We start from the raw sequence: 27,688 nt of genomic DNA, 5'->3' as shown, positions 1-27,688 counted from the left end.
TATACCCACTCTTATTTCATCCTCACAACAGTTTTGAATAGTTGGTGTTCTGATCCCCATTTATAGATGAGAAAACTGAGAACCAGAGGGAAGATGTCACCCACCCGGGGTCACAGTGAATGAGTAGAGGAATAAGGATTGGGTCCCCTTCCAAAGCCATGGGATTTCCCAGGGCTGAGTGCGGAGACACACCCATGTCAGCAGCAGGTCCCTCAAGCTCTGTCCTGAACCCCAGCTCTTCAGAGAAGAGCCCTAAGTCAGAAGCCCCAGGTACCAACTCATCCCCCATCTTGCCTTGATTTCCTGCCTGCTGTTTTCCAGATCCACAGAATTGTCATCCAGGGAGTTGACGCTGTGGGGAAGATAATGGAGCTCAGATGGTTGGCAGGCCCAATCCAGCCTGTCTCTGGCCAACAAATTCCACTACCACCATCACCACCATATCCATCACCACCATCACCACCACCACCACCACCACCATCACCACCACCACCACCACCATCACCACTTCCACTACCACCATGTCCATCAGCACCATTACCACCACCATCACCATCACCACACCATCACCACCATATCCATCACCACCATTACCACCACCATCACCATCACCACCACCACCATCACCACTTCCACTACCACCATGTCCATCAGCACTATTACCACCACCATCACCATCACCACACCATCACCACCATATCCATCACCACCACCACCACCACCATGTCCATCACCACCATTACCACCACCATCACTGTCACTATCACCCTTTCCAACACCATGACTTATTACTACCAACCAGCCTGGCTGTCAGGGGCACTACTCACCTGATGTGGTCCAAGTCGCTGGAGGAAGATTGGGATTCAAAGCCCAGGTCCTTGGCGGGGAGGTTCAGCATGGGATTAGCCCTGGAGAGAAGGCCCAGTCCAGTAACCATGGGCTTAACCACCCCATGGGGCCTCTTCCCCACCCTTTGATCCCCGCTTACCTCTCAGTGTTGTACACGTTGGTCCCAGGGATGGCAGAGCCTGGGGGCATCACCCCCACCGCTGTCTTCCGCGCCTCCTTGGCAGCTTTCATAGCCCGAAGCTTCCGCTGGTAGCTATGGGGAACCCGGAAGGGGAGGTCACTACTTTCCCTGTTCACCTACTGTGTGTCCAGTACAGGCCCTGAGAGTGTGATTTCACCACAACCTGGCTGGTGGAGGGTGAGAACCACAGAAGGGAAATCATTGCTGAAGACCACACAGCTGATCAGTGGCAAAGCCTAGAATCACACCCAGATATGGCTACTGCCTCCATATGTATTAGAAAGGGTGAAAGAAGCAACATTTATTAAATGCATAGCATGTGCCAGTGCCCCTGTCCCCAAGTCAGGCCACTGCCAACCCATTGTCACCCTCAGGCACTGGCAGCAGCAATCCTCGGAGGGGTATGTTGGCATAAGTCCTTCTGCAGTTTGCTTTTAGCCTTGCCTTAGAGTTCCCTCATGGCTCAGATGGTAAAGCGTCTGCCTATAATGCGGGAGACCCAGGTTCAATCCCTAGTCAGGAAGATCTCCTGGAGAAGGAAATGGTAACCCACTCCAGTATTCTTGCCTGGAAAATCCCATGGATGGAGAAGCCTGGTAGGCTACAGGCCATGGGGTCGCAAAGAGTCGGACACAACTGAGAGACTTCACTTTCACTTTAGAGCCTGTAGACTCCAGGACTGGGCCACCTCAGGCCAAACAACTAACAGGAAGGGAGCACCCCACCCATCAGCAGAAAATTAGATTAAGGATTTACTGAGCATGGCCCTGCCCAACAGAGGAGACCCAATTTTTCCCCACAGCCAGTCCCTCCCATCAGAAAGTTTGCACAAGCCTCTTACCTTCTTCCATCAGAGGGCAGACAGAAAAAGCAAGAACTACAGTCTCACAGCCTCCAAAATGAAAACCATAATTGCAGAAAGCTAACCAAAATGATCACATGGATCACAACCTCGTGTAACTCAGTGAAACTATGAGCCATGCTATGCAGAGTCACCCAAGACAGACGGGTCATGGTGGAAAGTTCTGATGAAACATGGCTCACTGGAGAGGGAATGGCAAACCACTCCAGTATTCTTGCCTTGAGAACCCCATGAACAGTATGAAAAGACAAAAAGATATGAATAACACTAGAGGATGAGCCCCACCAGATTGGTAGGTGTTCAGAAAGCTACCAGGGAAAAGTGAAGAAATAGCTCCAGAAAGAATGAAGAGGCTGGGCCACAGCACAACTGGCACTCAGCTGTGGATGTGTCTGGTGGTGAAAGTAAACTCCAATGCTATAACAAACAATATTGCATAGGAACCTGGAATGTTAGGTCCATGACCATGGATGTGGTCAAGCAGAAGATGGCAAAACTGAACATCGACATTTTAGGATTCAGTGAACTAAAATGGATAGGAATGGTCATATATAAGGGGCAAGAATCCCTTAGAAGAAATGTAATAGCCCTCATAGTCAATGAAAGGGTTCAAAATGCGGTACTTGCATGAAATCTAAAAAAAAAAAAAAAAAAATAGAATGATCTCGGTTTGTTTCCAAAGCAAACTATTCAACATCACAGTAATCCAAGTCTATACCACAACCACTAATGCCGCAGAAGCTGAAGTTGACCAGTTCTATAAAGACCTACAAGACCTTCTAGAACTAACAAAAAAGGGTGTCCCTTTCATCATAGGAGACTAGAATGCAAAGGTATGAAGTCAGGAGATACCTGGAGAAACAAGCAAATTCGGCCTTGGAATACAAAATGAAGCAGGGCAAAGGCTAACAGAGTTTTGCCAAGAGAACACACTGGTCACAACAAACATCCTTTTCCAACAACCTGAGTCATCCAAGAGAGGACTCTACACATGGACATCACCAGATGGTCAATACCAAAATCAGATTGATTATGTTCTTTGCAGCCAAAGATGGAGAAGCTCTCTACAGTCAGCAAAACCAAGACCTGGAGCTGTGGCTCGGATCATAGGCTCCTATTGCAAAATTCAGGCTTAACTTGAAGAAAGTAGGGAAAACCACTAGACCATTCAGATATGACCTAAATCAAATCACTTATGATGATACAGTGGAGGTGATGAGTAGATTCAAGGGATTAGATCTGGTAGACAGAGTGCCTGAAGAACTATGGATGGAGATTTGTAACACTGTACAGGAGGCAGTGACCAAAACCATCCCCAAGAAAAAGAAATGCAAGAAGGTGAAGTTATTGACTGAAGAGGCCTAACAAATAGCTGAGAAAAAAAAAGAGAAACTAAAGGCAAAAGATAAAAGGAAGGATATACCCATCTGAATGCAGAGTTCCAGAGAATAGCAAGGAGAGATAAGAAAGTCTTCCTAAGTGAACAACACAAAGAAATAGAGGAAAACAGTAGAATGGGAAAGACTAGAGATCTCTTCAAGAAAATTAGAGATACCAAGGGAACATTCCATGCAAAGATGTGCAAAATAAAGGACAGAAATGTCAAGGACCTAAAAGAAACAGAAGAGTTTAAGAAGAGGTGGCAAGAATACACAGAACTCTACAAAATGGTCTCAATGACCTGGATAAGTACAATGATGAGATCACTCACCTAGAGCCAGACATCCTGGAGTGTGATGTCAAGTGGGCCTTAGGAAGCATTACTATGAACAAAGCTAGTGGAGGTGATGGAATTCCAGCTGAGGTATTTCAAATCCTAAAAGATGATGCTGTTCAAGTACCCCACTCAATATGCTAGCAAATTTGGAAAACTCAGCCACAAGTGGCCACAATACTGGAAAAGGTCAGTTTTCATTCCAATCCCAAAGCAAGGCAATAGCAAAGAATGTTCAAACTACCGTACAATTGTGCTCATTTCACACGCTAGCAAGGTAATGCTCAAAATCCTTCAAACTAGGCTTCAAAAGTATATGAAGCAAGAACTTCCAAATGTACAAGCTTGTTTTAGAAAAGGCAGAGGAACCAGATACCAAACTGCCAACATCCATTGGATCATAGAGAAAGCAAGGAAATTCCAGAAAAACATCTACTTCTGCCCCATTGACTAAGCTAACTGTGGATCACAACAAACTGTAGAAAATTCTTAAAGAGATGGGAATACCAGACCACCTTACCTGCCTCCTAAGAAACCTATATGCAGGTCAAGAAACAACAGTTAGAACAGTTAGAACAATGGACTGATTCAAAATTGGGAAAGGAGTACATCAAGACTCTTTAACTTATATGCGGAGTACATCACGTGAAATGCCAGGCTGGATGATTCACAAGCTGGAATCAAGATTGCTGGGAGAAATATCAACAACTTCAGATATGCAGATGATACCACTCTAATGGCAGAAAGCAAAGAGGAACTAAAGAGCCTCTTGATGAAGGTAAAAAGAGGAAAGTGAAAGAAAGCTGGCTTAAAACTCAGTGTTCAAAGAATGAAGATCAAGGCATCCAGTCCCATCACTTCATGGCAAATAGATGGGGAAAAAGTAGAAACAGTGACAGATTTTATTTTCCTGGGTTCCCAAATCACTGTGCACAGTGACTACAGCCATGAAATTAAAAGATGCTTGCTCCTTGGAAGAAAAGCTATGACCAGTCTAGACAGCATATTAAAAAGCAGAGACATCACTTTACTGACAAAAGTCTGTGTAGTCAAAGCTATGGTTTTTCCAGTAGTCATGTATGGATGTGAGAGTTGGACCATAAAGAAGGCTGAGCACCAAAGAATTGATGCTTTTGAACTGTGATTCTGGGGAAGACTCTTGGGAGCCTTGGAATCCAAGAAGATCAAATCAGTCAATCCTAAAGAAAATCAACCCTGAATACTCTCTGGAAGGACTGATGTTGGAGCTCCAATACTTTGGCCACCTGATGCAAAGAACTGACTCATTGGAAAAGACCCTGATGCTGGGAAAGATTGAAGGCAGGAGGAGGAGGCAACAGAGGATGAGATGGTTGGATGGCATCATCGACTCAATGGACATGAGTTTGAACAAACTCTGGGAGATAGTGAAGGACAAGGAAGCCTGGGGTGCTGCAGTCCATGGGGTCGCAGAGAGTCAGACATGACTGAGTGACTAAACAACAACATATGCCAGATATCTGCTGGTATGAGACTCACGTGGATCCCTGAAATGCTTTGGGGAATCTAGCATCAAGCCTATTCTGCAAATGAGGAAACTGAGGCTTGGGGAGGGGAGATGACCTACCCAAGGGATCATAAGGAGTCACTGGGGATTGAATACAGATGTACCTGACACCTAAGCCCCAGGTCTTTCTACCCCTAGATATCTTGGGTGGTGAGGGAGGGGAGGTTGGAGACACAGAGGGTGATGGGAGCAGCACCTCTTCTGGGTACACATGATGATCGTGCTAAAGATCACGATGACCAGCAGCAAAGCCACTCCCAGTCCTATGGTGACGTTGCGGAGCGTGTCCGGTGACTCCGACTCTAGGCTCTCCTGGGAGCCCTGGAGAAGAAGGAGTGTGATGGGAGGAGGCTGTGGGGTCAGTCTCCCGCCTCCCTATTCCCCCATTACCTCTGTCCCACCAACACTCACCAGTACCACCAGCCCCAGCTGCAGCAGCTGCGTCAGGGAGTCCTGGTCATTCCGGATCATCCTGGCCACAAAGCTCCACTCAGGCCCAAGGGACATTGGCATCCCCCAGGCTTCTTGCTTACCCTCCAGCCCATCCCAAGGGCAACCCCACTCACACATTCAGCTGGTCAAGGGTCAAGGCCGACCCATTTGAGAAGACAAAATAGGCATCGAGGTAGGAACGTCCTCGGGCCCTGGAATGGGGCAGAGGTGAAGCTTGCAGCCCAGGACCACCCGGCCACGCCCCTGCTGCTGATCCTCTCTTCCTTGCCCCATCCACCGAGTGGGCACTCACCGAACCTGGGAGTCTATGTCCTGAATGTTCACAATGTAGACAGTGGTCCTGGTTGCCTGAGCAAGAGCCCTGCAAAGGGGGCAGATGTCACGGAGGGCTGGGGTAGGGACCTTAGCCCAGGCCTGTGGCCAGGGCTCTGCCAGTGAAATTAGGGATTGTGTGAGGGTCACCTCCTCTGGACAGCTCCACTGGCTAAGCAAGTAGCACTCTTGTACAAATTAGACAAGGAAGCCACTTTCTTTGGGGCCTTGTTTATAGTTTAGCAAGCAGAGTGCCCTTGTGTAGTGCACTGCCTTTGCAACTGGATGTGGCAGGCCTATTTAGGCCTGTCTCTGCCCAGCCAACCATAGGCTTCTGGGGGCATGCAGAAGGGAAGTGCAGGTACCGGTATAGGGTCAAAGACAAGGACCAGATCAAATGTGGGTCACGGACAGCGTTGAGAGATATTCCATTCAGATTTCTGTCAGGGACTAGACTCCCAAGCCCTGTTCTTCCCCACAGGCCACCCAGACCCGGCTCCCCAGACCTACGCCTTAATCTCGTCCGTTTTGGCGCCCACCTCCTCCTTGCTCAGTGAGAACTGCAGCCTCACACGGTAACTCTGGTCCACGGTGAAGAGCTATGGGAGGGGGGCATGGAGAAGATGAGACGCAAGGGACCCCGGGGCTGGCAGAGGGCACTGGGAACCGAATCAGAGCCGAACACTCACGTTTAGGGTGATTCTGGCTTCCTGGGCAAGACCCTCAGAAGGCTTGTCTTGGGCCTTGACCGTTACTTGGTAGGTGCCTTGGAGAGTGGAATCAAGGCTGGTGACCAGGCTATGGAAGGTAGGAGGGCATCACTCAGTTCTGAAACCCAAGCTGGAGTCCTCTTGGAACCCCCCTTGGACCCCTCCTAGGATGGGGAACTCCCTGCCCCGAGGCCCCGCTTGGCTCCCCCACCCCTGTCCAAGAGCTGCCCGCAGTTACTCAATGTTGCCAGTGAACACGCTAGCCTCCGAGGAAGTGGAGATCCGGAAGAAGCCCTGGAAAGGGATCACGGCCCCGTCTTTAGAGATGAAATCCACTTGGAGGATGGAGAACAAGATGGCCCCGTTGTTCCCTGAGTCGTCATCTCTGGCCTGGGAGCAAGACAGAGTAAACAAACTCTGGGGGCTGGGCCAGGCCAGGCACCCCCTCCAGCCCCAGCAGGAATCTGAAGCTAGGGTCACCTGGGAGCCTGGCCTTGCCATGACCTCTATTGGCCTTCCCCAGGCCACTGATCAAATGCTTTAAACAAACAGGGTTTGAACATGTCCCTGCTTCAACTCAACAGGTCACTGCCCAGGTCCCTCCCAGGTGGAAGGTCCCCCCTCTCACTGCCAACACGCACAAACCTAGGGACACCCAGTTGTCCTGAGCACCTACTGTGTTCCAAGCACCTTCCCCCAGAGCCCTCCTTTCAGCGCACGCTAACAAGAGTATGAATTCCCCCAGCGGACCGTGAAATGAAGCATTTTTATTCACTCTAGTGCCTTTCGGAGAAGAATACGACCAACACACAGAACTATGAGGCCGCTGATGTCACTGTTCAGGATGAGGCCAGAGCTGGTGTTGACGTTTCAAAAGGGAGTTAATTTAAAGAAAATTGTTCAAAGCCAGGGCCACACTCCTGACGTTGGAATGAACGTCTTCAGCCAGGGCTGAAGATTGGAAAACTGACCGTTTGAGCCTAGAAAGAACCTAGACAGGGAGAATTGCATGCATGCGTGTATGCTGGCTTCAGTTGTGTCCAATCTCTGTGACCCCAAGGACCGTAGCCCGCCAGGCTCCTCTGTCCATGGAATTCTCCAGTGGGTTGCCAATTCCTCCTCCAGGGGATCTTCCCAACCCAGGGATCAAACCCACATCTTTATGTCTCCTGCATTGGCAGGTGGGTTCTTTACCACTAGCGCCACCTGGGAAGCCCCAGAAGGGGAGAATTACTATTCCGCTTTTATGGGAGGACACTGGGGTTCTGAGAGAGACCCGTCCTACCCAGGGCACATTCGGCTGTAAGTGGGGAGGGCCAGACCCATCCATTTCCACACCCATGCCCTTTCCATAATTCAAGGAGCGCCACCCACATATAAAACGCCTGAACCCTAAGGAGTTACTGCCAAGGGCCGACAGCTTCTTGTCTGGATGGGAAAATGAGCTACAAAAAGGTGCAGCAGCTCCCCAGGTCAGTTAAAAGGCCTGGCCAGGCCCAGGCCCCAGGACTGTGGGGGAGGCCTCAGCCCCCACCCACTGCAGGCACAGCCACCACCCTCTAACAAACACATCCACTGCCATTAAAATTGAAAACATTTTTGAGCTTGCTCTGGAAATTATTTAATATGAAGAACTTGTTTAATTTACAGTTATTGTGATTTCTCTGTAATAGTCCAGGATTCTGAAGAAAAGCACTGCAAGTGGTTTTTAGGGTCATGAATTTTTTATGAATACCACATTTAACAATTAATGGAGTTTAATGATATCAATTAAGCAGGTGGTTCATTTCCATTCCAGAGAGTTAATACATTTTCTTTCCAGTGTTAAAACATTTGGAGGATGGCTGAAAGACCTAAAGGCCTAGGCCCCTTGTCTGCTGGGGCTAATGTGACTGACAAAGGCTGGAGCCAAGGACTTACCTGGACAGACGCCACCTGCTGGTTGGGCATTACGAGTTCTGGGATAATCACTGCAAGTGTAGACAGGAAGAGGTCAGTGGCATCAGGGCCAGTGCCCGCTTGGCCAAGTGCTGATCATAAGCACTTGGATGAGCTCGGGGCTCATCCCTCCAAACCTGCCCTTAAGCTCTCTACTGCCAGATCCCCATTACAGCTACCCCTGAGCCGCTAGTAGCAGGTCCTCCACCTCCCATTGTGCAGATGGGGAAACTGAGGCCCAGAGAAGGAAGGCCGGGCCCAGGGTCAGATGTGAGTTGGGACAGAGACAGAGTGAAACCTCAGGTCTCTCCTCCTGTTGAATCCCTGAGAGAGAGGCAGGGCTGGAGGCCTTCCTTCCTTTCCAGGGGCACACCTGGGGTCTGAGCAGCGTCTGTGGGAGTTGCCCAAAGGTAGCTCTAGCAGAGTAAAGTGTGGGTGGGGAGGGAGGGGCTTGCAGCTTACCGAAAGTCTTATCCTCAGGCAGAAAGTAAGGGGCATTGTCATTCACATCCTCGATGGTGATGGGGAGGCTTCCTAGAGGGAAAAGATTGGCTGGCTTTGGTCTCTAAGCAAAGACTTGACCCACAAAGCCTGGTCCTCAGGCTTGTTCCCAGCAGCCTCCCTCCCATGCATCACCCATGCTCAGTCTCCTCTCCTACTAACCCAGTCTCCTCTGGCCTTTGTAGGAGGGAGCATCCTCCCCAGACCTCAGAGAGGATAAGCAAACTTGTCCAAAGTCACACAGTGAGACCACTGGGCCAGGACTGAGCCCAGCCCAGGTATGTCCCACCTGGCCACGACATTATTCTGACTCTGGTTAGCTGTGTAAGCTAGATTACTGAACTGCCCACTCTGTACCTCAGTTTCCTCATCTATAAAATTGGCTAGGGATCACCTACCACATGGACTGTGTGGGAGTAAAATGGTGAAATGCTTGCAAGGTGCCTAGCATAGGCTGGGCTGTAGTAAGGATTCAATATATGCTGGCTGCTAATGTGACTGTTATTGCCAATTGGTGTCAGAGGTGGGATCTGAGCACACACCTGGCTCTGAAGTGTCTCTTTACACTGCCTCTCAGCATCACAGCATTAAGTGCTAAAGTCCCTTGGACAACAAGGAGATCAAACCAGTCGATCTTAAAGGAAGTCAACCCTGAGTACTCATTGGAAGGACTGATGCTGAAGCTAAAGCTCCAGTATTTTGTTCATCTGATGCAAACAGCCAACTCATTAGAAAAGACCCTGATGCTGGGAAAGATTGAAGGCAGGAGGAGAAGAGGGAGTCAGAGGATGAGACGGCTGGATGGCATCACCAACGCAATGGACATGAACTTGGGCAAATTTTGGCAGATGGTTAGGGACAGGGAGGCATGGCGTGCTGCAGCCCATGGGGTCACAAAGACTAAGACACGGCTGGGCAACTGAACAACAACAGCATGCCAAGCACTGCACTCGATGCCTTCCATACATATTCTCATTTACTCTTCACAGCCAACCTACTACCCAACTCCACTTGACCGATGGGGCAACTAGAGCTCAGGGCAGTGTCGTGACTTTCCCAGGGGTACAGCTGGTAGGGGCTGGAGCCAGGATTTGAACCCAGACCTTACAAATTCCAGTTCTTTCCCACAGCCCCTGTGTTATAGCCTGCTGCACCCCGCAGGCCAGGCTGCCTCACCATTGTCACTGTAGGCCTGGAAGCGGGGGTCTGTTGTGACGTCATAGGCTCGCACGACCAGCGTGACCAAGTCACAGGTCTCATAGTCGATGGCCTCACTCTGGTTGATGAACACCGAGCCGTTGGCCAGCACAGAGAACCAGCCGTGGCAGAGGCTGCCCACGTCAACTCCAGCCTTGGTGCAGATGACATTCACAAGTTGTACCTCCACCTGGGACATGGTGTCCCTGTCCTGGGCCACCACATTGACCAATATGCCATGCTGTGAGCCATTCTCAGCCACCCGGACACCCTGGAGCGAGGCTGAGTCCAGGGTGGGTGGCACATCATTCACATCCTCCACAGACACAAGGACTTCTGCTGTCTCCTCACGCCCCTGCGCATCCGTGTTCTCGGCGCTCACGATCAGACTGAAGGAGGCCTGTGTCTCGTAGTCCAGGCTCACATCCGAGGGCAATGAGAGGCGGCCCACTGCCTGCCCAGACCCCAGCACCGAGCCTCGCACCATGAAATTGTTGGCGCCGCTCCCTGACAGGCTGAAGCTGATGCGGTTGTTGGCTTCTGTCTGGTCTGCATCCCAGGCCTCCACCACGCCCACCTGCACTCCTGTGGATGAGGGACAGAGTGCAGAGGGACCCCCAGCCCGGCCACCACCGGGGGCATCCTCTGTCCTCACCCCCCTTGGGGGCCTCAGGCCTGCCCTTGACTTACCCAGGGAGCCCCAGAGAGGACTTACCTGGGTCTCTCTCCCTCACCGAGAAGGAATATCTGGACTGGTTGAAGATGGGCAGATTATCATTGATGTCCTGCAGACAGAGGCAGTTCTGAGCCCAGGGAACTCAGGCTCCCGGGTTGGGCCTCCCCAGACACAGCCTGAGAAGCCAATATTTCCCCTGACCTGCAGTCCATTCTCTCTGTCCATTGCCTCAGACAGTGCTGCCCACTTCAGAGATGATGAAACAGACTTCAAGAGGACAGAACTAGCCCAGACCCCACCCCCCGGGGCTCCGAGGTCCATGGCGGGCCCTCTGAAGTTGGGTGCACACTTTGTTCCCCTGTCCACCACTCACAGCTGTCTTAGACCCTGCTCTCCAGAAGGATGGCTCTACATCCCCACCTGCATCCCTGCCCGGCCCAGCTTGACTCCCCATCTCTCAGATTTACTGTGTTGGTCCCAGTACCACCATGATCCCTCAAATACCCAAGTTTTTCCTGGTCCCCTCCTTTCTCCTGTCCCTCCTACCCTTAGCTGACCCCACAACACTCACTCTGAGCTCAGGTGGGGAGGTGCTGGGGGCATATGCCAGGGCTTGACCTGGTCCTGCCCTCAGATGCCCACTGCATTCTGTTATCTTCCCTTTCCGGTGACCTCTCTGGTCACCCACACAGAGTGCTGTCCCTGTCACAGCACCAGGCCAACTCCGCCTGCACCTCCTCCCCTGACGCTGGTGCACGCTGAGTGCTCTTGGCTCTCCCGGTTCTTCCCCAGGGCGGCCCATGGACTTTTGCTTTCGGCATTTTCTAAATAACGGTAGGACGGACATCTTTGAAAACCAGAGCCCTCTCCTTCTTAACCAGATGGAATTTCTGATGGAGATTTCCCAGAGATGGCGTCACTGCCCCATGCCCCCGGCCAGCTGCATTCTCAAGGTCGTCCTCACAGGAGGAGCTATGAGCGCAGCTCTGAGTTCCGCCCGGCTCCACCTCTTCCTCGTGTGTGACTGACCTCTCTGGGCCTCAGTGTCTTCGTCTGCAGATTGGGGGCATCATCCCTACTCACAGGGCTCATGGGTGTGAAAGAACCCTGATGGCTCAAGCAAGGCTGTTTGTCTTTTTTTTCATTCTTTGTGGCCTATTCTCCCCCGCCTCCAAAGACAGCTGGTAAGTCCTCACCTGGCATCTGTTTCTCTGTTTTCCCTGCTGTCTCATTCTGACCCTTGTAGGAAAGTGTCACATCCCAGCCCAGTGGGAAACAGGCTACTGTGTACAGTGGCACAGGCTGTGCACTGCATAACCCAAGGGGGCACCAGCCACATCGTGGACATAAGGTGCTTGTGACTGGGCAGCAGCCTTAGAACCAGACAGACTGGATTCAAAGCCCCATTCTGTGACCCAGGCAAGCAACTGAACCTCTGTGCGCCTTAGTTTTTTGATCAATATGATGGAGCTAACCCCCACTGCCTCGCAGGGCCCAGTGTGCCCCGAGTGTTTCCTCCAGGCCAGGCATTCTTTGCAACACTTTCCATTGATTACCTCGTATTATTTTCACCCCCATTTTACAGATGAGGAACTTGAGGACACAGGCAGGCTGACTGATTGCCTAAGGTTACACAGCCAACGAGCCAGGACTCTAACCCATCAGCTTGGCTCCAGAACTCTTTTAGCCACCATACTGCAAGGGCAGAAATGTGATTTGAGTGGGAAGCAGGGAGAACGGGCCACCTTCTCGGGAGCCTCCCAGTACGGGGTTCATCCCAAACCCCATCCCCGGCTGAGCCGGGTCTTACCTCCACGGTGATGGTGACACTGACAGTGGTCCAGAGCGCAGGTTCGCCAGAGTCAGACACGTTCACGGTCAGCACAACGCGGCCCCCCAGAGCAGGGTCGATGGCCTCTCGGTCCAAGGGCCCCAGGTTTCTGAGGATGCCTTTGTCAGGGTCCACTGAGAAGTTGTGGCTGTAGGGGCTGGGCAGGAGGCTGAAGTGCAGCAGGCTGTTGTTGGTGTCTGGCTGGTCATCGTCGTGAGCCTGGGCAGGTGAGCAGGGTTGGGACGCCCGCCATCGGGTGCTTGCCCACCCTTGGGCCTCCCCCCCTAAAATCAGAGGGCGGCTCCCCAATTCCCAGACCCTGTCTCCCAGCTAAGAGGACAGGACCAACAAGAGCTTGCAAGAGCTTCTAAGGTCTTAAACACTGAGGTCATTCCTTCAGCCCACACAGGTTTACCTACCACGTGCCCGGCCCTGTTCTAGGTACTGGGCCTAGAGCTATGATCAAGACAGTTCCTGTATGGAGCTGACATTCTAGCGACGTGAGAGGTGTGGGGGCAACATACTACACGCAGTCAAAAGTAAAAATAAACCAACAGAAATGTGTGTAGGGGAATTCCCTGGTGGCCTGGCGGTTACGATTCTGGACTTTGCCTCCTGGAACCCAGATTCACTCTCTGGCTGGGGGGGTGGGGCAGACTGAGATCCCACAAGCCACGTGGTGCAGCCAAAAAAAGGAAGTGTGAAGTCCAGCAAGGTTCTGATTCATCATGACTACTTCGGTGCTTTATTTTTTTTTTAAGTAGCTGAAATTCTTCACCCAATCTGTGTGTGTGTGTATTCCTGTCCTGCCAGGGTCCTGAGCACACGCTTGGTTGCCTATAGGGTGACGACACAGAGAGCACAAGAGGCTCTTTCCTGCCACCAGGGCTTTGCGCGCGCACACGAATGTCCTCTACACCTTTTCTGCTTGACTCCAGGTCAGGTTGGTCCCTCCGCTGGGCTTCCACCACCTCTGTGCCACCTTCCATACAGCACAAGTGACACCCTTGCGTGATGGTCTGCCACCCTCCCTGGAAGCAGGAATTATGGTGAATTCATCTCGGACGACTCAGGGCTCTGCAAAGGGCCTGTTGCATGTAAGTGCTCAGTAAATGTGGCTTTGAATCCAGAGCTGGGCTAGTCTGACTTGGACCCAATTCTTTCATCTCCTCCCTGCATACTGCCACCTTCAGCTTTTTTTGTTTCAGATCTGTCAGGATCTTGTTCAGGAAATGAAAAACTGGTTGTTCATCCCTCAGTGCTCTAAACTCAGGCCGGCCGATTCACCAAGCACTTCTCAGGGCTCAAACCAGGCACCGTGGTTCCAGCAGCAGATCTGAGATGCTCCTGCCCCAGAGAGCTCTCAGACCAGGGTGAGAAGCATTGAGAAAGACCCAGGTTTCAGCACTGCCACTGACCGGCTGTACAACCACAGAAAAGTCACTTAACCTCTTTAAGCCTGTTTCCTCCTTCCGTGAAATGGGGACCATTAGAGCAGCTGCTTCACAAGGTCATCAAGAGATCATGAAACCACAAGCCCCAGAAAGATGGGAGGGCCCCGTGGCCATATGATTGTAACTCTGAAGACTTTGTTTCCTGCTTCTCACAAGACCTCCTTATAGATGATTCAGTGTAGGAGCTTCTCCCCCACATTCCTCTGGAGCCAACAGTTGGTTCTTATCTCCTAGTCTCTGAGAACCTGGCCACTGGCCTCATTTCCATTTTTGCTCTGGCCATTAAAAGAAGCTCAGAACTGAGTTTTCAGCCCTCTCCTAGCAATTGTATGGCTTCGGGTTTAACCCTACCTTTGTGCTTACACCGCCTGGTAGCTTAGATGGTAAAGAATCTCCCTGTGATGCAGGAGACCTGGGTTCAATCCCTGGGTCAGGAAGATCCCATGGAGAAGGGAATGGCAACCCACTCCAGTATTCTTTCCTGGAGAATTCCATGGATAGAGGAGCCTAGCAGGCTACAGTCCATGGGGTTGCATAGAGTTGGACACGATTTGTGTTTATTTTTTCTTTTTCTTCATTTCTTTTATTATACTTTTAAATCTAAGCCACCCAAATCCTTTTTGGAGTGAGGCCGGGACCTGCATTTTAAAGAGCAGTGTGGTTTTTGAGGGCTCGCTCTGTGCTAGGCAGCACTTTATATCCTTTATGACAGTACTTTGTATCCTTTATATGCTTATGAATAAGTTCTATGATTGACCTCATTTTCCAAAGAAGAAATGGAGGCCCAGAGAGACTGAGTGACTTTCTCAGGCCCACACAGCAGAGCCCAGATTCCAGCACAGGGCCAGTATGGCCACAGAGCCAAGCTTGGTGTCCCGGGCCTGTTCCCTCCACACCCCACCAGTTTCAGGCCGGCTCGCACCTGGATGGTCACAGAGACACTTCCCTCCTCCTCCTGGACAAAGATGTTGTAGGAGCCGCTGACCACAGGGCTGTTATCATTGATGTCTAGCACGTGGATCTGTAGCATGGTCGAGGATGACAGGTCCCCACCGTCCATGGCCTGCAGCGTGAGGTAGTACACGGCCTGCTTCTCCCGGTCCAGCAGCTCGCTGTTTCTCACTGTCACCTTCCCCGAGTTTGGATCCACGTCAAAGATGTCTGCCCTGCGGCCAGATGGAGCGAAAAAAGATACAGGATGCCCACTTCCATTTGAATTTCAGATAAACAATGAAAAGTATTTTAGGACGTCCGGTGGAATATTTGCAACCTACTTATACAACAAGAAAAAAAATGAATAATTTGTTTATCTGAAATTGAAATGTAACTGGGTACCCTATATTTTATCTGGCTGCTCTAGCCCCACTGTGAGGCAGAGAGGCGGACCTGGGTCCCCCTTACCACCTGCCCCGCTCCCATCAGAGACATTACCCATTCCCTGGAAGCAGGCTGTAGGTGATGTGGCCCCCCTCGCCTGTGTCGGGATCAGAGGCCTGTGAGGCAGAGAGACAGGTAATGGGACACTGAGCAGAAGCCACGCCCTCACTGCCGACCGTGCAATTGATGAGGACAGGGCAGCCCTGCTTCCTGAGCCGAAGGGAGAAGCCCCTGACACACTCAGACTGACACGCTCGCCCTCGCACACTCACATGTACGTGCACGCTTGCTGGGATCTGATGACCCCAGATGATGCAGAGACTCTGGCAGGGACAGTCCCAGGCCTGCCCATCTCCACGTCCCTCCCAGCCCAGTCCACCCCTGTCCCCTCTCACTCACCTGGATGCTGTCGGTGACCACAGAGCCGACAGCACTGTGCTCAAAGACGCTGAGGTTGTACATGCTGTGGGGGAACGTGGGCCTGTGGTCATTGGTGTCTCGAAGGTGGATGGTCACCGAGGCCACAGAGGCGTTCCCGCTGACAGAGTCAGTGGCCGTGACCTAAGGACAGGGGAAGAGGCAGCGGCATGGGGGTGGGAGCGCCCCGTGGCCGGCTCCCCCTGGCGCCGCCGAGCACCCCTCACCTGCACCAGCATCACTGACTGCCTCTCATAGTCCACCAGCGACGGGTCCCTCACCAGCACCTGCACATCCACTGAGCCCGCTGCCCGCTGCGGGGAGACGCTGAAGGCGTCGACATCTGGGCCCCCCAGGGTCAGCAGGAAGGTGCCGTTGTTGCCCTGTAGAGGTGGGCTGTAAGTAGGGACCCCAGCCCTGCGTCTTCCTCCCAATCCCTGGCCACAGGCTCCAGGAGGGTGGACTGGTCACTAGTCCCTGTAGACGTGGGCTCGTCAGAAGAAGGCGGCCCTGAGGCACAGTGGGCCCCAGCCTGGGCTGCAAAGCCTGGACACACACCGCTCGCTCCCTCTGAGTCTTCCGTACCAGCCACCCTCCACCACACAGTCCAACACCAAACACCATCGGTGCCCAGCATCGGCCCATTACCCACACGCCCCTTCCACTCCAAACCCCCTCCACTCAATGCTGACCGCAAACTCCACACACCACCCAACCACCACCACCGCCCAAATCATCCTCCACTCAGCATTTTGTATCAACTCATGGTCACTACCACTGTAGTTATTCGGCATTCAGTACTACCCAAATCATCCACCACTCAATCCCAACTTCTCCCAAGAATACCTTCCAATTTGACACCCATTTAGAAGCGTCTGTGCTCAACACTTCCCACATCCCGCAATATCCAGTACTAGCTCCCCTCAACTTCACCGTCTACCCATCACTACCCTCTGCTCAACACCACCGAAAGTGACCTTCCACTCAACATTACCCAGCATCCTGCCTTTCTATTCCCCACCACTGAGCTCCTCCCTGAACACAAGACCTCCCACCAGCTCAGCATCACTCAGCAGTTCCAAATGTCACTCAAACTCTGATTGTCACCACCACTCATGTTCAGCATCACTGTCGCCCACTGCGACACTGCATACTATGGCCCGTGCTCTGCTGGTCACTCGCCACCTCCCCTCTCCAGAAATCCCCCATCATCACTTCCCCACCCTGCCTATGGTCTGGGTGTGCCTGCCTTGTCTGGGTCGTAGACCACCATGGTGAGGTCCTCAATGGGGATGCGCGTGGAGGCGTGCTCATCCACGTAGCCAGTGAAGTTGACTTGAGTCTCGTTGGGAGTGAAGGCGCAGGCTTGGAGGCTGCAGTTGTAAAACTCAGGGACGTGGTCATTGACATCTGTCACTCTCAGTGTGACCCATATGCTTGCCTTGGCCTCCTGCCCGTGGATGTTGGGGTGCGTCTCGGTGGCCTGAGAGCAGAGTTGAAGCCGGAAGGCAGAGGTCAGAGAACCAGCATCCCGAAAGAGCTGAGATCAAAGGTCAAAGTGGGGGTGCAGAGAGTGGGGGTGCAAAGGGGGCACTGGCCCCCTCACTCACCGTGACCTGCACTTGCACTTCCTCATCCTCCTCCAGCAGCTGCTCTCTGTCCAGGGGACTGTTGACCGTGATCACCCCATCTTGCTTGCCAATGTCAAACCAGCCAGGCCTTGTGGAATCTAGGAAGAGGCAGCAGGAGCGGCTCCTTCCGGTGGCTCTGACGAAGCCCCTGCCCCTTCCCTTGCCCCAGCCCCAGCCTGGGGACACCCCGTTCTCACTGGAGATGCTGTAGATCACAGGGTCATTGATGCCTCTGTCGCCATCCATGGCCTCCACCTTCAGCACTGAGGTTCCCTGTGGGGAGGCACGGTCAGTAGCCAGACCCTTTCCTACCTCTGGGCTCCCCCCAGCCCTTCCCCCAGGTGCCCAGCATACCTGGGGTGTATCCTCAGCCACAGAGGCTGAGTAAAACTCCCTAACAAACTGGGGGTCCAGGTCTGGCTTGTCGATTACAGAGATGGACACGAAGACAGATGAGGAGCACCGGACGACCTTGTGATTGTCGTACAGGCCGCCCGAGTCCTGCCGGGAGACGGGTCTCCATGAATCTGGGCCTCGGGTCCCCATGCCCCCAGCCCCCACCAGCGCCCCCACTCACACAGGCCTTCAGCTCCAGCTGATAGAAGGAACTCTTGCTGTTGTAGTTGAGGCTGCCATTGAGGATGATGGAACCATTGGGTAGGATCCTGAAGAGGTACTCACTGCCCTCCGTGGTAGGAACGACCTGAGGCACAGCACAGTCAGGCCAGGCTGCCCCAGGATGGCTCTGCCCCTAGGACCTGCTCTCAGAGGCCTGGGGTCGAATCCTGGCTCTGCTCTTGACCTCACCAGGTCACATAACTTCTCTGATTCTCAGTTTCTGCCTCTGGGAAATGGGCGAGATACAGCCTCAGCACTCCAGGTGGAGGGGGAGAAGGGCTCGGTCTGCAGCAGGTACACTTCTTAGGCGACTGGGCCAAATGGGGCCAGAGCGGGGCCAGAGGATGGTGTGGGGACCAGGGCTGGGACATGGCAGAGCTCCTGGTCTGCAAGGGCCCTGCAGGTTGTGTGGGAGATGCTGCCCCCTGGTGGCCACGAGGAGTGGCAGCGCCCACACTTGCACGTGGACCATACACACTCACTTTTTCTATGGAGTATACCACGGTGCCCGCCGAGCCTGTGTCTTTGTCCGTGGCCAGCACAGATAAGACCACGGAGCCCACCGGCAGAGTCTGTAACAAAAGAAAGTGAAAGTGAAGTCTCAGTGGTGTCCTACTCTTTGCGACCCCGTGGACTGTAGCCTACCAGGCTCCTCCTTCTGTGGGATTCTCCAGGCAAGAATACTGGAGTGGGTTGCCATTTCCTTCTCCAGGGGATCTTCCCGACCCAGGGATTGAACCCAGGTCTCCCGCATTGCAGGTGGATGCTTTAACCTCTGAGCCACCAGGGAAGCCCCTCTGTAACAAAAGGTTTCATCAACTCTTGAGTTCCAATCCATTTTCTTCATGCCCAAGCACATGCCCCCACCTGGAGTTCCAGGGCCCACAGCCCTACCACGGGGATGGTGACAGACCTTCCAGAACCTGAAGCCCAGTGTTCCACAGGTGGCCCCCTTTCTTTCCCCAGGGCTGGGCCTCTGGGGGCATCTGGACATGGGCAGGAAGCAGAGTTCCCCCTTCTCCTCTCCCAGATGCAGCCCCCTGGCCACATGAATTAGCTTCTGATTTGCTGGGCCCCTCAGGGCCAGTATAAATGATCATTCCAGAACTCAGGTTTTGCCACTCCCCTGCTAAAACTTCCCTGTGGGTTCTTGGTAGCCTCCAGCCCAGGTTGCAGACAGTACTCTGCAGAGCTGAAAGTTTCTTTCAGATGCCTTTGCCCCAGGACCTGTCCACACGCTCACTAATTCTCAAGGTGGCCAGAGAGATCTCTGAAAATCCTGAACCAGACCACATCACTCTCATGCTCAAAATCCACCCAGTGGTTTCCCCATTCCACTCAGAATATAGTCCAGACTGCCTCCATGGCCCTGTGGGGTCAGGCCCACCTCTCTGACCTCACCTGTTCCTCACACTCCACCCTCCATCCACAGCAGCTTTCTAGCTATGCCTACAACACTCCAGGCTGATTCACACCTCAGAGCAGCTGCTATTCCCTGCCTGGAAAATCCTTTTCCTGGAGGAGCCCAGGAAGGCTCCTTGACATTTAGTTCTGCTCAGATGTCACCCACCCAGAGAAGACTTTCCTGACTGGTTCAACCTAAAAGCAGCCCTTTATGTTCTTCATTGAGCACAACACCCTCTGAAATAATCCTGTCTGTTTAATGTTTTGTTCATTAGTGTCTGTGATCTTCACTACAATGTGAGCTACTGAGGGTGGCAACCAAGTCTATCATCTCCGGATATCTTCAGCACCAAGGACAGTGCCAGACACATAGTAGGCATTCAATCAGAGCTTGTTGAAGGTCTGTCTGGACATCACCAGCCTCTTGTCTGGCCTGGGGGGTAGGGCACACCTCTTAGGTCCTTGAATCCACATAATAGTGAAGATTCAGGAGTGGTGTGTTTCCTGCTTGCAGACCATTGGAGAACCTCCTCCCTGCCCATGTAGTTCAAGTCAGGCTGTCACCCTTGCTAAAGGGGAAGGCCCATGATGCAGACTTTGACAACTGGAGCATTCCACACACGTCAATTGATGGACTTATGCATGCTAGGTCGCTTCAGTCATGTCCAACTCTTTGTGACCCCATGGACTGTAGCCCAACAGGCTCCTCTGTCCACAGGATTTTCCAGGCAAGAATTCTAGAGTGGGTTGCCATTTCCTTCTCCAGGGGATCTTCCCAACCCAGAGATCAAACCTGTGTCTCTTATATCTGCTGCATTGCAGGTGGATTCTTTACCACTAGAGTCCAGTAAACAATGGTGGCACACGCACGTGACCCAAAATGGGTCAGTGGGAGTCAGCCTGGGGTGTTGGTTGGGGCCACTGAGAAAGAGACAGTCTGTGTTGCATTTCAAAGCTAGTGGGATGTGAGCCTGGAGCTTCTGGGGGGCACTTTCATCATCACCATGAGGGTGAACTTCTCCCCCAACCCAAGGATGAAGGCAACAAGAGGCACAGAGGTGCAAGGTGGAGAGAAATCTCTTCTTGATGACATGGCTTGAGTGCCTGGATCCAGCCATGTTTGAAGCCAGATATTCCATTCAAGGGACTTCCCTGGTGGCTCAGATGGTGAAGTATCTGCCTACAATGTGGGAGACCTGGATTCAATCCCTGGGTCGGGAAGATCCTCTGGAGAAGGAAATGGCAACCCACTCCAGTACTCTTACCTGGAAAATCCCGTGGACGGAGGAGCCTGGTAGGCTACAGTCCATGGGGTCGCAAAGAGTCGGACACGACTGAGCGACTAAACTTTCACTTTCTAACTTTCATACCATTCAAATGTGCAGATACACGAGAAAATCAATTTCTTCCTCTCCACTTGGGATGATCATAACTTAAAGAACTACAATTCAGTGTGATGGATTGAAAAATGTTGCTGCAACTATTGTACATGGGGTTACACGCAACCCTCTGAATTTGGTTCTTGCAGCTGCCCTTTCTAGGAGGCACTCTTCCCAATCCTGGATGACCTGCTGACTGTCGCTGGTCCTTCCCACTCTGAGCAGATTTGTGGGATGCCTGCATTCTACACACCCACCCTGGTAAGGCAGACGTTACCTCACTGACGTTGGTGGAGAAGCTTATGCTCTGGAAAACGGGCGCATTGTCATTTCTGTCCTCTACGATCACCTGCATTTCTTTCTGTACCTGCATGTGAGAAAGCCCAGGTGAGCCGGGAAAACGTGGGAGTTTGAGAAAACAAAGTCAGGAGTGCCCGGACAGGAATGCAAGCTGGCAGAGCCTCTCAGGAGAACAATCAGGCAGTGTCTGGGGTGACTATTTGATACCATTTCAAATGCCAGAAAAGTTGCAAGCACAGAACAAAGAACTCCTGATACTCTTCATGCAGATCTACCCCTTGTTTAGTTTCCCTCTCTCTCTTTCCACATGTTTGCTGAACCGCTGGAGAGTACATTAGGTCATTGAAGAAATCTAAAACATAGTGGTCTTATTACAAGAATGTTCCTTTTAGCTTTGTTAGCCACAGAATAAAGCTGTGAACAACCTAAGTGTTGAGGAGACCAGCTAAGCACCATGGTACGTCCCTACACTGGGCTATAGACATGCAGGAAATGGGACACTTGTGTGCAGACTCAGAAAGGCTCCAAAGCTGATTGTTGAGTGGGTAAGTCAGCTTAAGACTGTACAGACAATAGGATTCCATTTGGGTTTAAGAAAATACACCAAAAACTACAATCTTTCTTCCACGGATGCATATATGTATGCCACTGCTTAGCAAGGGATAGACAACACAGTGATGATGGATACTTTAGTTGGGAGTGGGTTGGGAAGAGCAACCCAAGAGGGCTTGAGCTTTATCTGAACTTTTAAAAATGCTTACAGAGAAAGTATTTATGAATATCCAAGTCATCTTTTATTTTTTTTCCAAATCATCTTTTAATGCGTAGGTTTTAAGGAATAGGTCATAAAGAGAAAACTCCCAACTTTCACAGACACAAGCTGTAACTTGTGTGTACAGCTTATGTGTACAGCTTACATGTAACTGTATAAGCATGTTATTGAGAAACATGAACACTGAGAACAGCCCATTAGTCAAAGGAGTTGAAAATGATGATCTCAGTGGAGGGAAGGTAGGGAGTTATTTGGTATCTGTTTTCTTATTAATATACATATTAATATGAATTAATAATGCAATTTATGATAACAGTAGATATACAAATATACAAACAGTATATCTATAAACAGTAGATATGCAAAATAGATACACCATATATATATATAAATATATGCATATAATTAAAACAAATTAATAGTAAATACCAAAATCTTGGTAATACTGTATGATGAAAAATGGACAAGTTTAATTTTGATAAAAATAAACATTCAATTTGTTTTTTGTTCACTGAGGCTCGCTCTGCTCCCCTGAGGTCGGGACACCACTAGCCGTGGCCCCTCGGTCCCCTGTTCTCTGAGCCCGGGACCATCACCCTTCGCTGCCCCTGCTGACTCACTCGGTTGTCGTGACTGTCGCTCACGAAGATGTTGATGGTGAACCAGTCGAGTGTCTGCAGGGGGCAGAGAGACAGGGACCAAGGTGAGCCCTGTTCGGGCGTCCACCAGGACCCTCCCCACTCCCCACGCCTCACAAGGCCTTCCCAAGTTGCTTTCTTTACCTCATAGTCCAGAAGGCTGGCCAGCTTCACTTCCCCAGTATTTGAGGTGACACTGAAGAAGTAGGAATAGGAGCCACTAATCCCGTATTTCAGCTCGTCATTTTCTTGGTCCTGAGCTACCAGCCAGAAGGCCTCAGCACCTGGAGATGAGACAAGGAATGCCCAGGGTCCACAGCCACCTAGTTAAGTGATGGCCTTTCCAAGCTGCCCACGAGGCCCGCAGGTACATTTAACTTCTTTTAAAATTAGGAGGGCCAAGACATCAGTGGATGTCTATCAATGGATGAATAGATAAAGAAGGTGGTGGTATATATACATATATGTGTGTGTGTGTGTGTGTGTGTGTGTGTGTATTTTGTACATTTTGTACAAAATGGAATATTTTCAGCCATAAAATAAAAGAATGAAATCTTGACATTTGCAACAATGTGGATGAACCTAGAGGGCATTCAGCTAAGAGAAATAAGTCAGAGGAAGACAAATATTGTTTGGTGATCTCACTCACACGTGGGATCTGAAAACAGAAATCCAAGTTCACTGATTCAGAGAACAGATTGTGGTTCCCAGACGTGGGTGAGGAGACTGAGCAATGGGTGAAGGGGGTCACAAGGTACAAATTTTCAGTTATAAAATAAATAAATCCTGGGGATACAAGGAACAGCATGGTGACTATAATTAATAATACTGTATTGGGTATTCAAAAGTTGCTGAGAGAGTAGGTCTTAAAAGTTCTCACAGCAAGGGAAAAATATTCTGTGACTATGTGTGGTAACAGATATTAGCTAGACTTATTGGGGTAATTATTTTGAAATATATACAGATATATCAGTATGTTGCACACCTGAAGTTAATATCACGTTGTATGTCAATTATATCTTGTTCTTTTTTAATTACGAAGAGGCCCGCAAAGGCAGAAGTGCTAGAACGGTGACTGATGGTGGGGTCAGCCCACAGCCCGAGTGTCCCAGAGAACCAGCCTGCTCCCTCTTGCCCACGATGACCCTTCAGGGACAGTCTGGGCAACACGCCTGGAGCCTGCTCTTCTTTGATCAGTCTTGCCTCTTCCAGAAACTCCTTGGAAAGCTCGGTCTCTCCCCACCCAGGCCCCCTCCTCCAGGAAGACCATCGGGCTAGAAAAATGTTGGTGTCTACGTTGTGTTTCCTCTGCTGTGAGACACGCTGTCAATTTAATGCATGCTGGGATGAGGGTGGGCAGTCATTCTGTGTTAAGCGACTATCTCAACCATAAGATACATCCTGACTCAGAAATGTCAAGGTGTAAACTGATATGGCTCTTATACCCAAAGAAATATGGGAGGTGAGTGGGTGTATAAATCTTTCTCTGTACACGTGTCTATGGTCACAGAAAGATGGATCCGGGATGCTTTTTTAAAAGTCTGTCTGAAAAAAGTCAAATGCAACAAATAATAAGAGCTATAGAAATAAAAGACATGTTAGGTCTCTGTCACTAAACTCAAATTTTATGTTTAAAATACAATGTATTTTTAAGTCTGCAAGAAAAAAGTCTGCCTGACAAAACTAAGCTATTAAACAGTGTTAGTGTCAGGAAAACAGGTTTTATGCAGGATGGAGAGTGACTAGAAGGGGAGAGGGGGGTTGAGGTGTAGGTGTTCCTGGCGGTTGAAGTGAAAGTGGCTCAGTCATGTCCGGCTCTTTGCAACCCCACGGACAGTAGCCCGTCAGGTTCCTCTGTCCATAGAGATTCTCCAGGCAAGAATACTGGGGGTGGTTTGCTGTTCCCTTCTCCAGGGACTCTTCCCAACACAGGGATTGAACCTAGGTCTGCCACATTGCAGGCAGATTCTTTACCATCCTAGACACCAGGAAGTTACATGTGGTAATTCAGTGAACTTCCTGGTACATTTACATATACTATACTTCAAAATAAAAGGTCTAAATAACATTTTTTTAAAACCTAACTGAAAATGCTTTCTCATCCCTAGAGAGCCATGGAATTCATCTCAGAAAGGAAAAAATTGCCCTTTGGTTTAAGAAAGCCCAGAGAGGGGCCCTGGGGTTATAGAAGAAAAGACCCTTGGACTTCCCTGGTGCTACAGTGGATAAGAATCTGCCTGCCAATGCAGGGGACACGGGTTTGATCCTTGGTCCGGGATGAGTCCACACTCCATGGAGCAACTAAGCTTGTGAGCCACAACTATTGAGCCAGCCTGCTGCAACTACTGCAGCCTGTGTGCCCAGAGCCTGAAGCCTGAACACCACAACGAACACAACTAGAGAAAGCCTGCATGCAGCTACAAAGACCCAGTGTAACCAAAATATATAAATAAGTAAATTATATATTAAAAAAGACCCTCCTTTGGTCTGGCTGAGGTCATACTTGATTTTAAAGGGTTACCCAAGAGAATGGAGATCATGAGGGCATTTGGATTACATGTATTTGTGACATTTGTTTGGAAGGGTGTGTGTGTGTGTGTGTGTGTGTGTGTGTTTATCTATGACTAAATAGCTATGAAAACATATGTAAAATATCATTAACACGTATATACTGCTTCTCTGTTGCATTCATAGGTATCAAATAGTTTAACCTCAGCTCAGTCCTCCGGGGAGGATTATGCCATCTCAGGATGTAATAAGACTATCACCTCCCTCATCTTGGGCTCTAAATCTTTATTAATATAATTCTTATGCTGTCCTGACAACCAAATGCAAATGGATATAGCCTTTGTGGCTGCAAAGCCCATCGCCCACCCTTTCTTCATGTACCCAGACCTGGACTTCTGGATCCCAGGGCAGACTCTGGATTTCAGCTTCCTTAATGCCAACTCTTGTGTCAAGACTAAATTGTTCCCCAGTATTCACAACCCCCTTTTCTCTCAGACTAATAGGACCCCAGATTTTGAGCTGGGCACATGGGTAACTAAAATAACAAAGCCCTCATTTCTCCAGTTGCCTCTCAGCTAGGGCATGAAGCTAAGTTCTGGTCAATGAGATGTGAGCAGAAGTAATGTGTGTGAAATCTGGAGCCCTGTCCTTAGGAGAAAAAAAGTGAGGCTTCCTGGCCCTTTCCTCCCCCAAGTTCTCACTGGAATAGAGTGTGACACTAGCCATCTGGGACCCTGTGGATGAAGTCCATACCACAGGGGAGGCAGAACCTAGAAATGGAAGGAGGGTCCCTGACACCCAAAGCAGACAGCAAGAACCAGCTTAACTGAACAGACCCTCCAACAGCCCTGAACTCACTGCTCGAGGAGACTATGTAAGAGAATAGTAAACCTTGACCTTGTTTATACTCCTATTATTTGGGGTCTGTTATGTGCAGCCAGGGCTTCCCTGGTGGCTCAGAAGGTAAAGAATCTGCCTGCAGTGCAGGAGACCTGGGTTCCATCCCTGGGTTGGGAGGGTCCCTTGGAGAAGGGAATGGCCACCCACTCCAGTATTCTTGCCTGGAGAACTCCTTGGACAGAGGAGCCTAGGGGGCTGCAGTCCGTGGATCACAAAGAGTCAGACATGACTGAGCGACTAACACTTTCTGCGCAGCTGACGCTATATCCCAGTGAATACAGCCATCTATCATTTCAGCTTCTTCAACCCCCATCCTGCCTGCTGGGAATTTGGCATCCAGTCCCTGTGGCTTCATCCGAAACAATGGTTTGTGAATATCATTCACTCCTGTGCACTGCCAAAATCTTTACTACCAACCATGTTTCCTTATTTATGACCCGCCTTTTAATTGACTTACTATCTTATGTAAATACATTTACTTTAGAAGCGAACTTTAGATTGTTATGTACATGGAAAACCTGTCTCACTCGCCACAGATGGAAGGTAACTCTACAAAGACAACAAAAGCAAAGCAAAGGTGTCGACTTCTGGTGAGATGTGTCCGTGGAAGGCTCTGAGCCTCCAGTCTGCTGTCTGTTTAAGAAAAAAAAAAAAAAAATAGCAAGGGATGGAGGGAGATGAGCTCGTGAGAGAGAGAGAAGAAAAATAATGGTACCAAATGGATACTTTCTCCCTGGGAAAATCAGAAAGCCTGAAAGATGGGAAACAGGAGGGGTGTTCTCTTGGGGTGGGTCTTAATTATTTGATGCTATGTGAAGGTCTTTGACCAAAAAGCTGAAAAGAAGAAACTTCTGGTACAAACTCCCTTTGGGCCATCTTTGCCCCATGAGGAGCTGTGGAGCTGCAGGGACAGGGAGCAAGCCCACAGGGGACCCCGGGCCCTCTTTTGGGTGAGGGTTTGGTACGATCTGGGCATAGGTACTCACCCACTGGCAGGTCTTCGGGCAGGCTCACTGCTGACATGTTGGACACAAATATTGGGGCCGTATTGGCTGCCACTGCAGGAACACAGGGTGCAGGAACATCTGGACACCTCTGGAAAGACTGAACCCCATCTCCCGCCATGGGAGCCCATACCAGTCCCATTGGCCAGCCTTCAGCCCAGCTCACCAGTCTGGGGCTGAATTCCTCCCCAGGCCTCCCCAGGGCAGCCAAGCATAGTGCTGGGCCATAGGAGCTAGGTTTTTGCTGATGGAGCAGCAGCCCGCCCTTCAGAGGGTTCTGCTGAGGGCCCCAGGGTTAGTGCTGATGGGAGAGGGGAGGTACCTACCAGACACCCCAAGGGCAGGAAGCAAGAGGCAGGACAACCACGGCCACCCCATCGTGTCTGGAGGGACCTGCGGGAAGAGACATTAGGAAGAGACATCAGACCTGGACCCAGGCCTCCCTCCTCTGGGGGAACTTTGTCTGTGGGCCCAGCCCTGGCCCACTCACCACCATCACTCAAGGCTCTCCCCCAG

At 50.8% G+C, this 27,688-nt stretch overlaps 1 protein-coding gene across 1 annotated transcript; it reads right to left on the bottom strand.

Moving 5' to 3' along the window:
• Positions 1 to 252: 252 nt before the first annotated feature.
• Positions 253 to 27,688, bottom strand: CDHR2 (cadherin related family member 2). The gene is made up of 30 exons (XM_020910320.2): positions 27,499 to 27,688; positions 27,155 to 27,226; positions 22,905 to 23,044; positions 22,743 to 22,796; positions 21,328 to 21,417; positions 18,750 to 18,839; positions 18,227 to 18,352; positions 18,004 to 18,150; positions 17,847 to 17,922; positions 17,629 to 17,747; positions 17,268 to 17,501; positions 16,246 to 16,401; positions 16,001 to 16,162; positions 15,656 to 15,717; positions 15,147 to 15,390; positions 12,750 to 12,989; positions 10,979 to 11,048; positions 10,243 to 10,848; positions 9,028 to 9,099; positions 8,548 to 8,597; positions 6,866 to 7,017; positions 6,607 to 6,715; positions 6,428 to 6,516; positions 5,898 to 5,966; positions 5,719 to 5,796; positions 5,564 to 5,624; positions 5,349 to 5,473; positions 989 to 1,102; positions 828 to 908; positions 253 to 352 (listed from the first exon to the last, which is right to left on the bottom strand). The coding sequence occupies exons 1-30, from the start codon at positions 27,548 to 27,550 to the stop codon at positions 253 to 255; spliced, it is 3,840 nt and encodes a 1,279-aa protein (XP_020765979.2). The 5' UTR covers positions 27,551 to 27,688.

This window comes from Odocoileus virginianus, chromosome 3, assembly GCF_023699985.2.
Source record: "Odocoileus virginianus isolate 20LAN1187 ecotype Illinois chromosome 3, Ovbor_1.2, whole genome shotgun sequence".
Classification (NCBI taxonomy): domain Eukaryota; kingdom Metazoa; phylum Chordata; class Mammalia; order Artiodactyla; family Cervidae; genus Odocoileus; species Odocoileus virginianus.
Note: the sequence above shows the minus strand (reverse complement) of the source record. Positions and strands in the feature narration are given on the sequence as shown.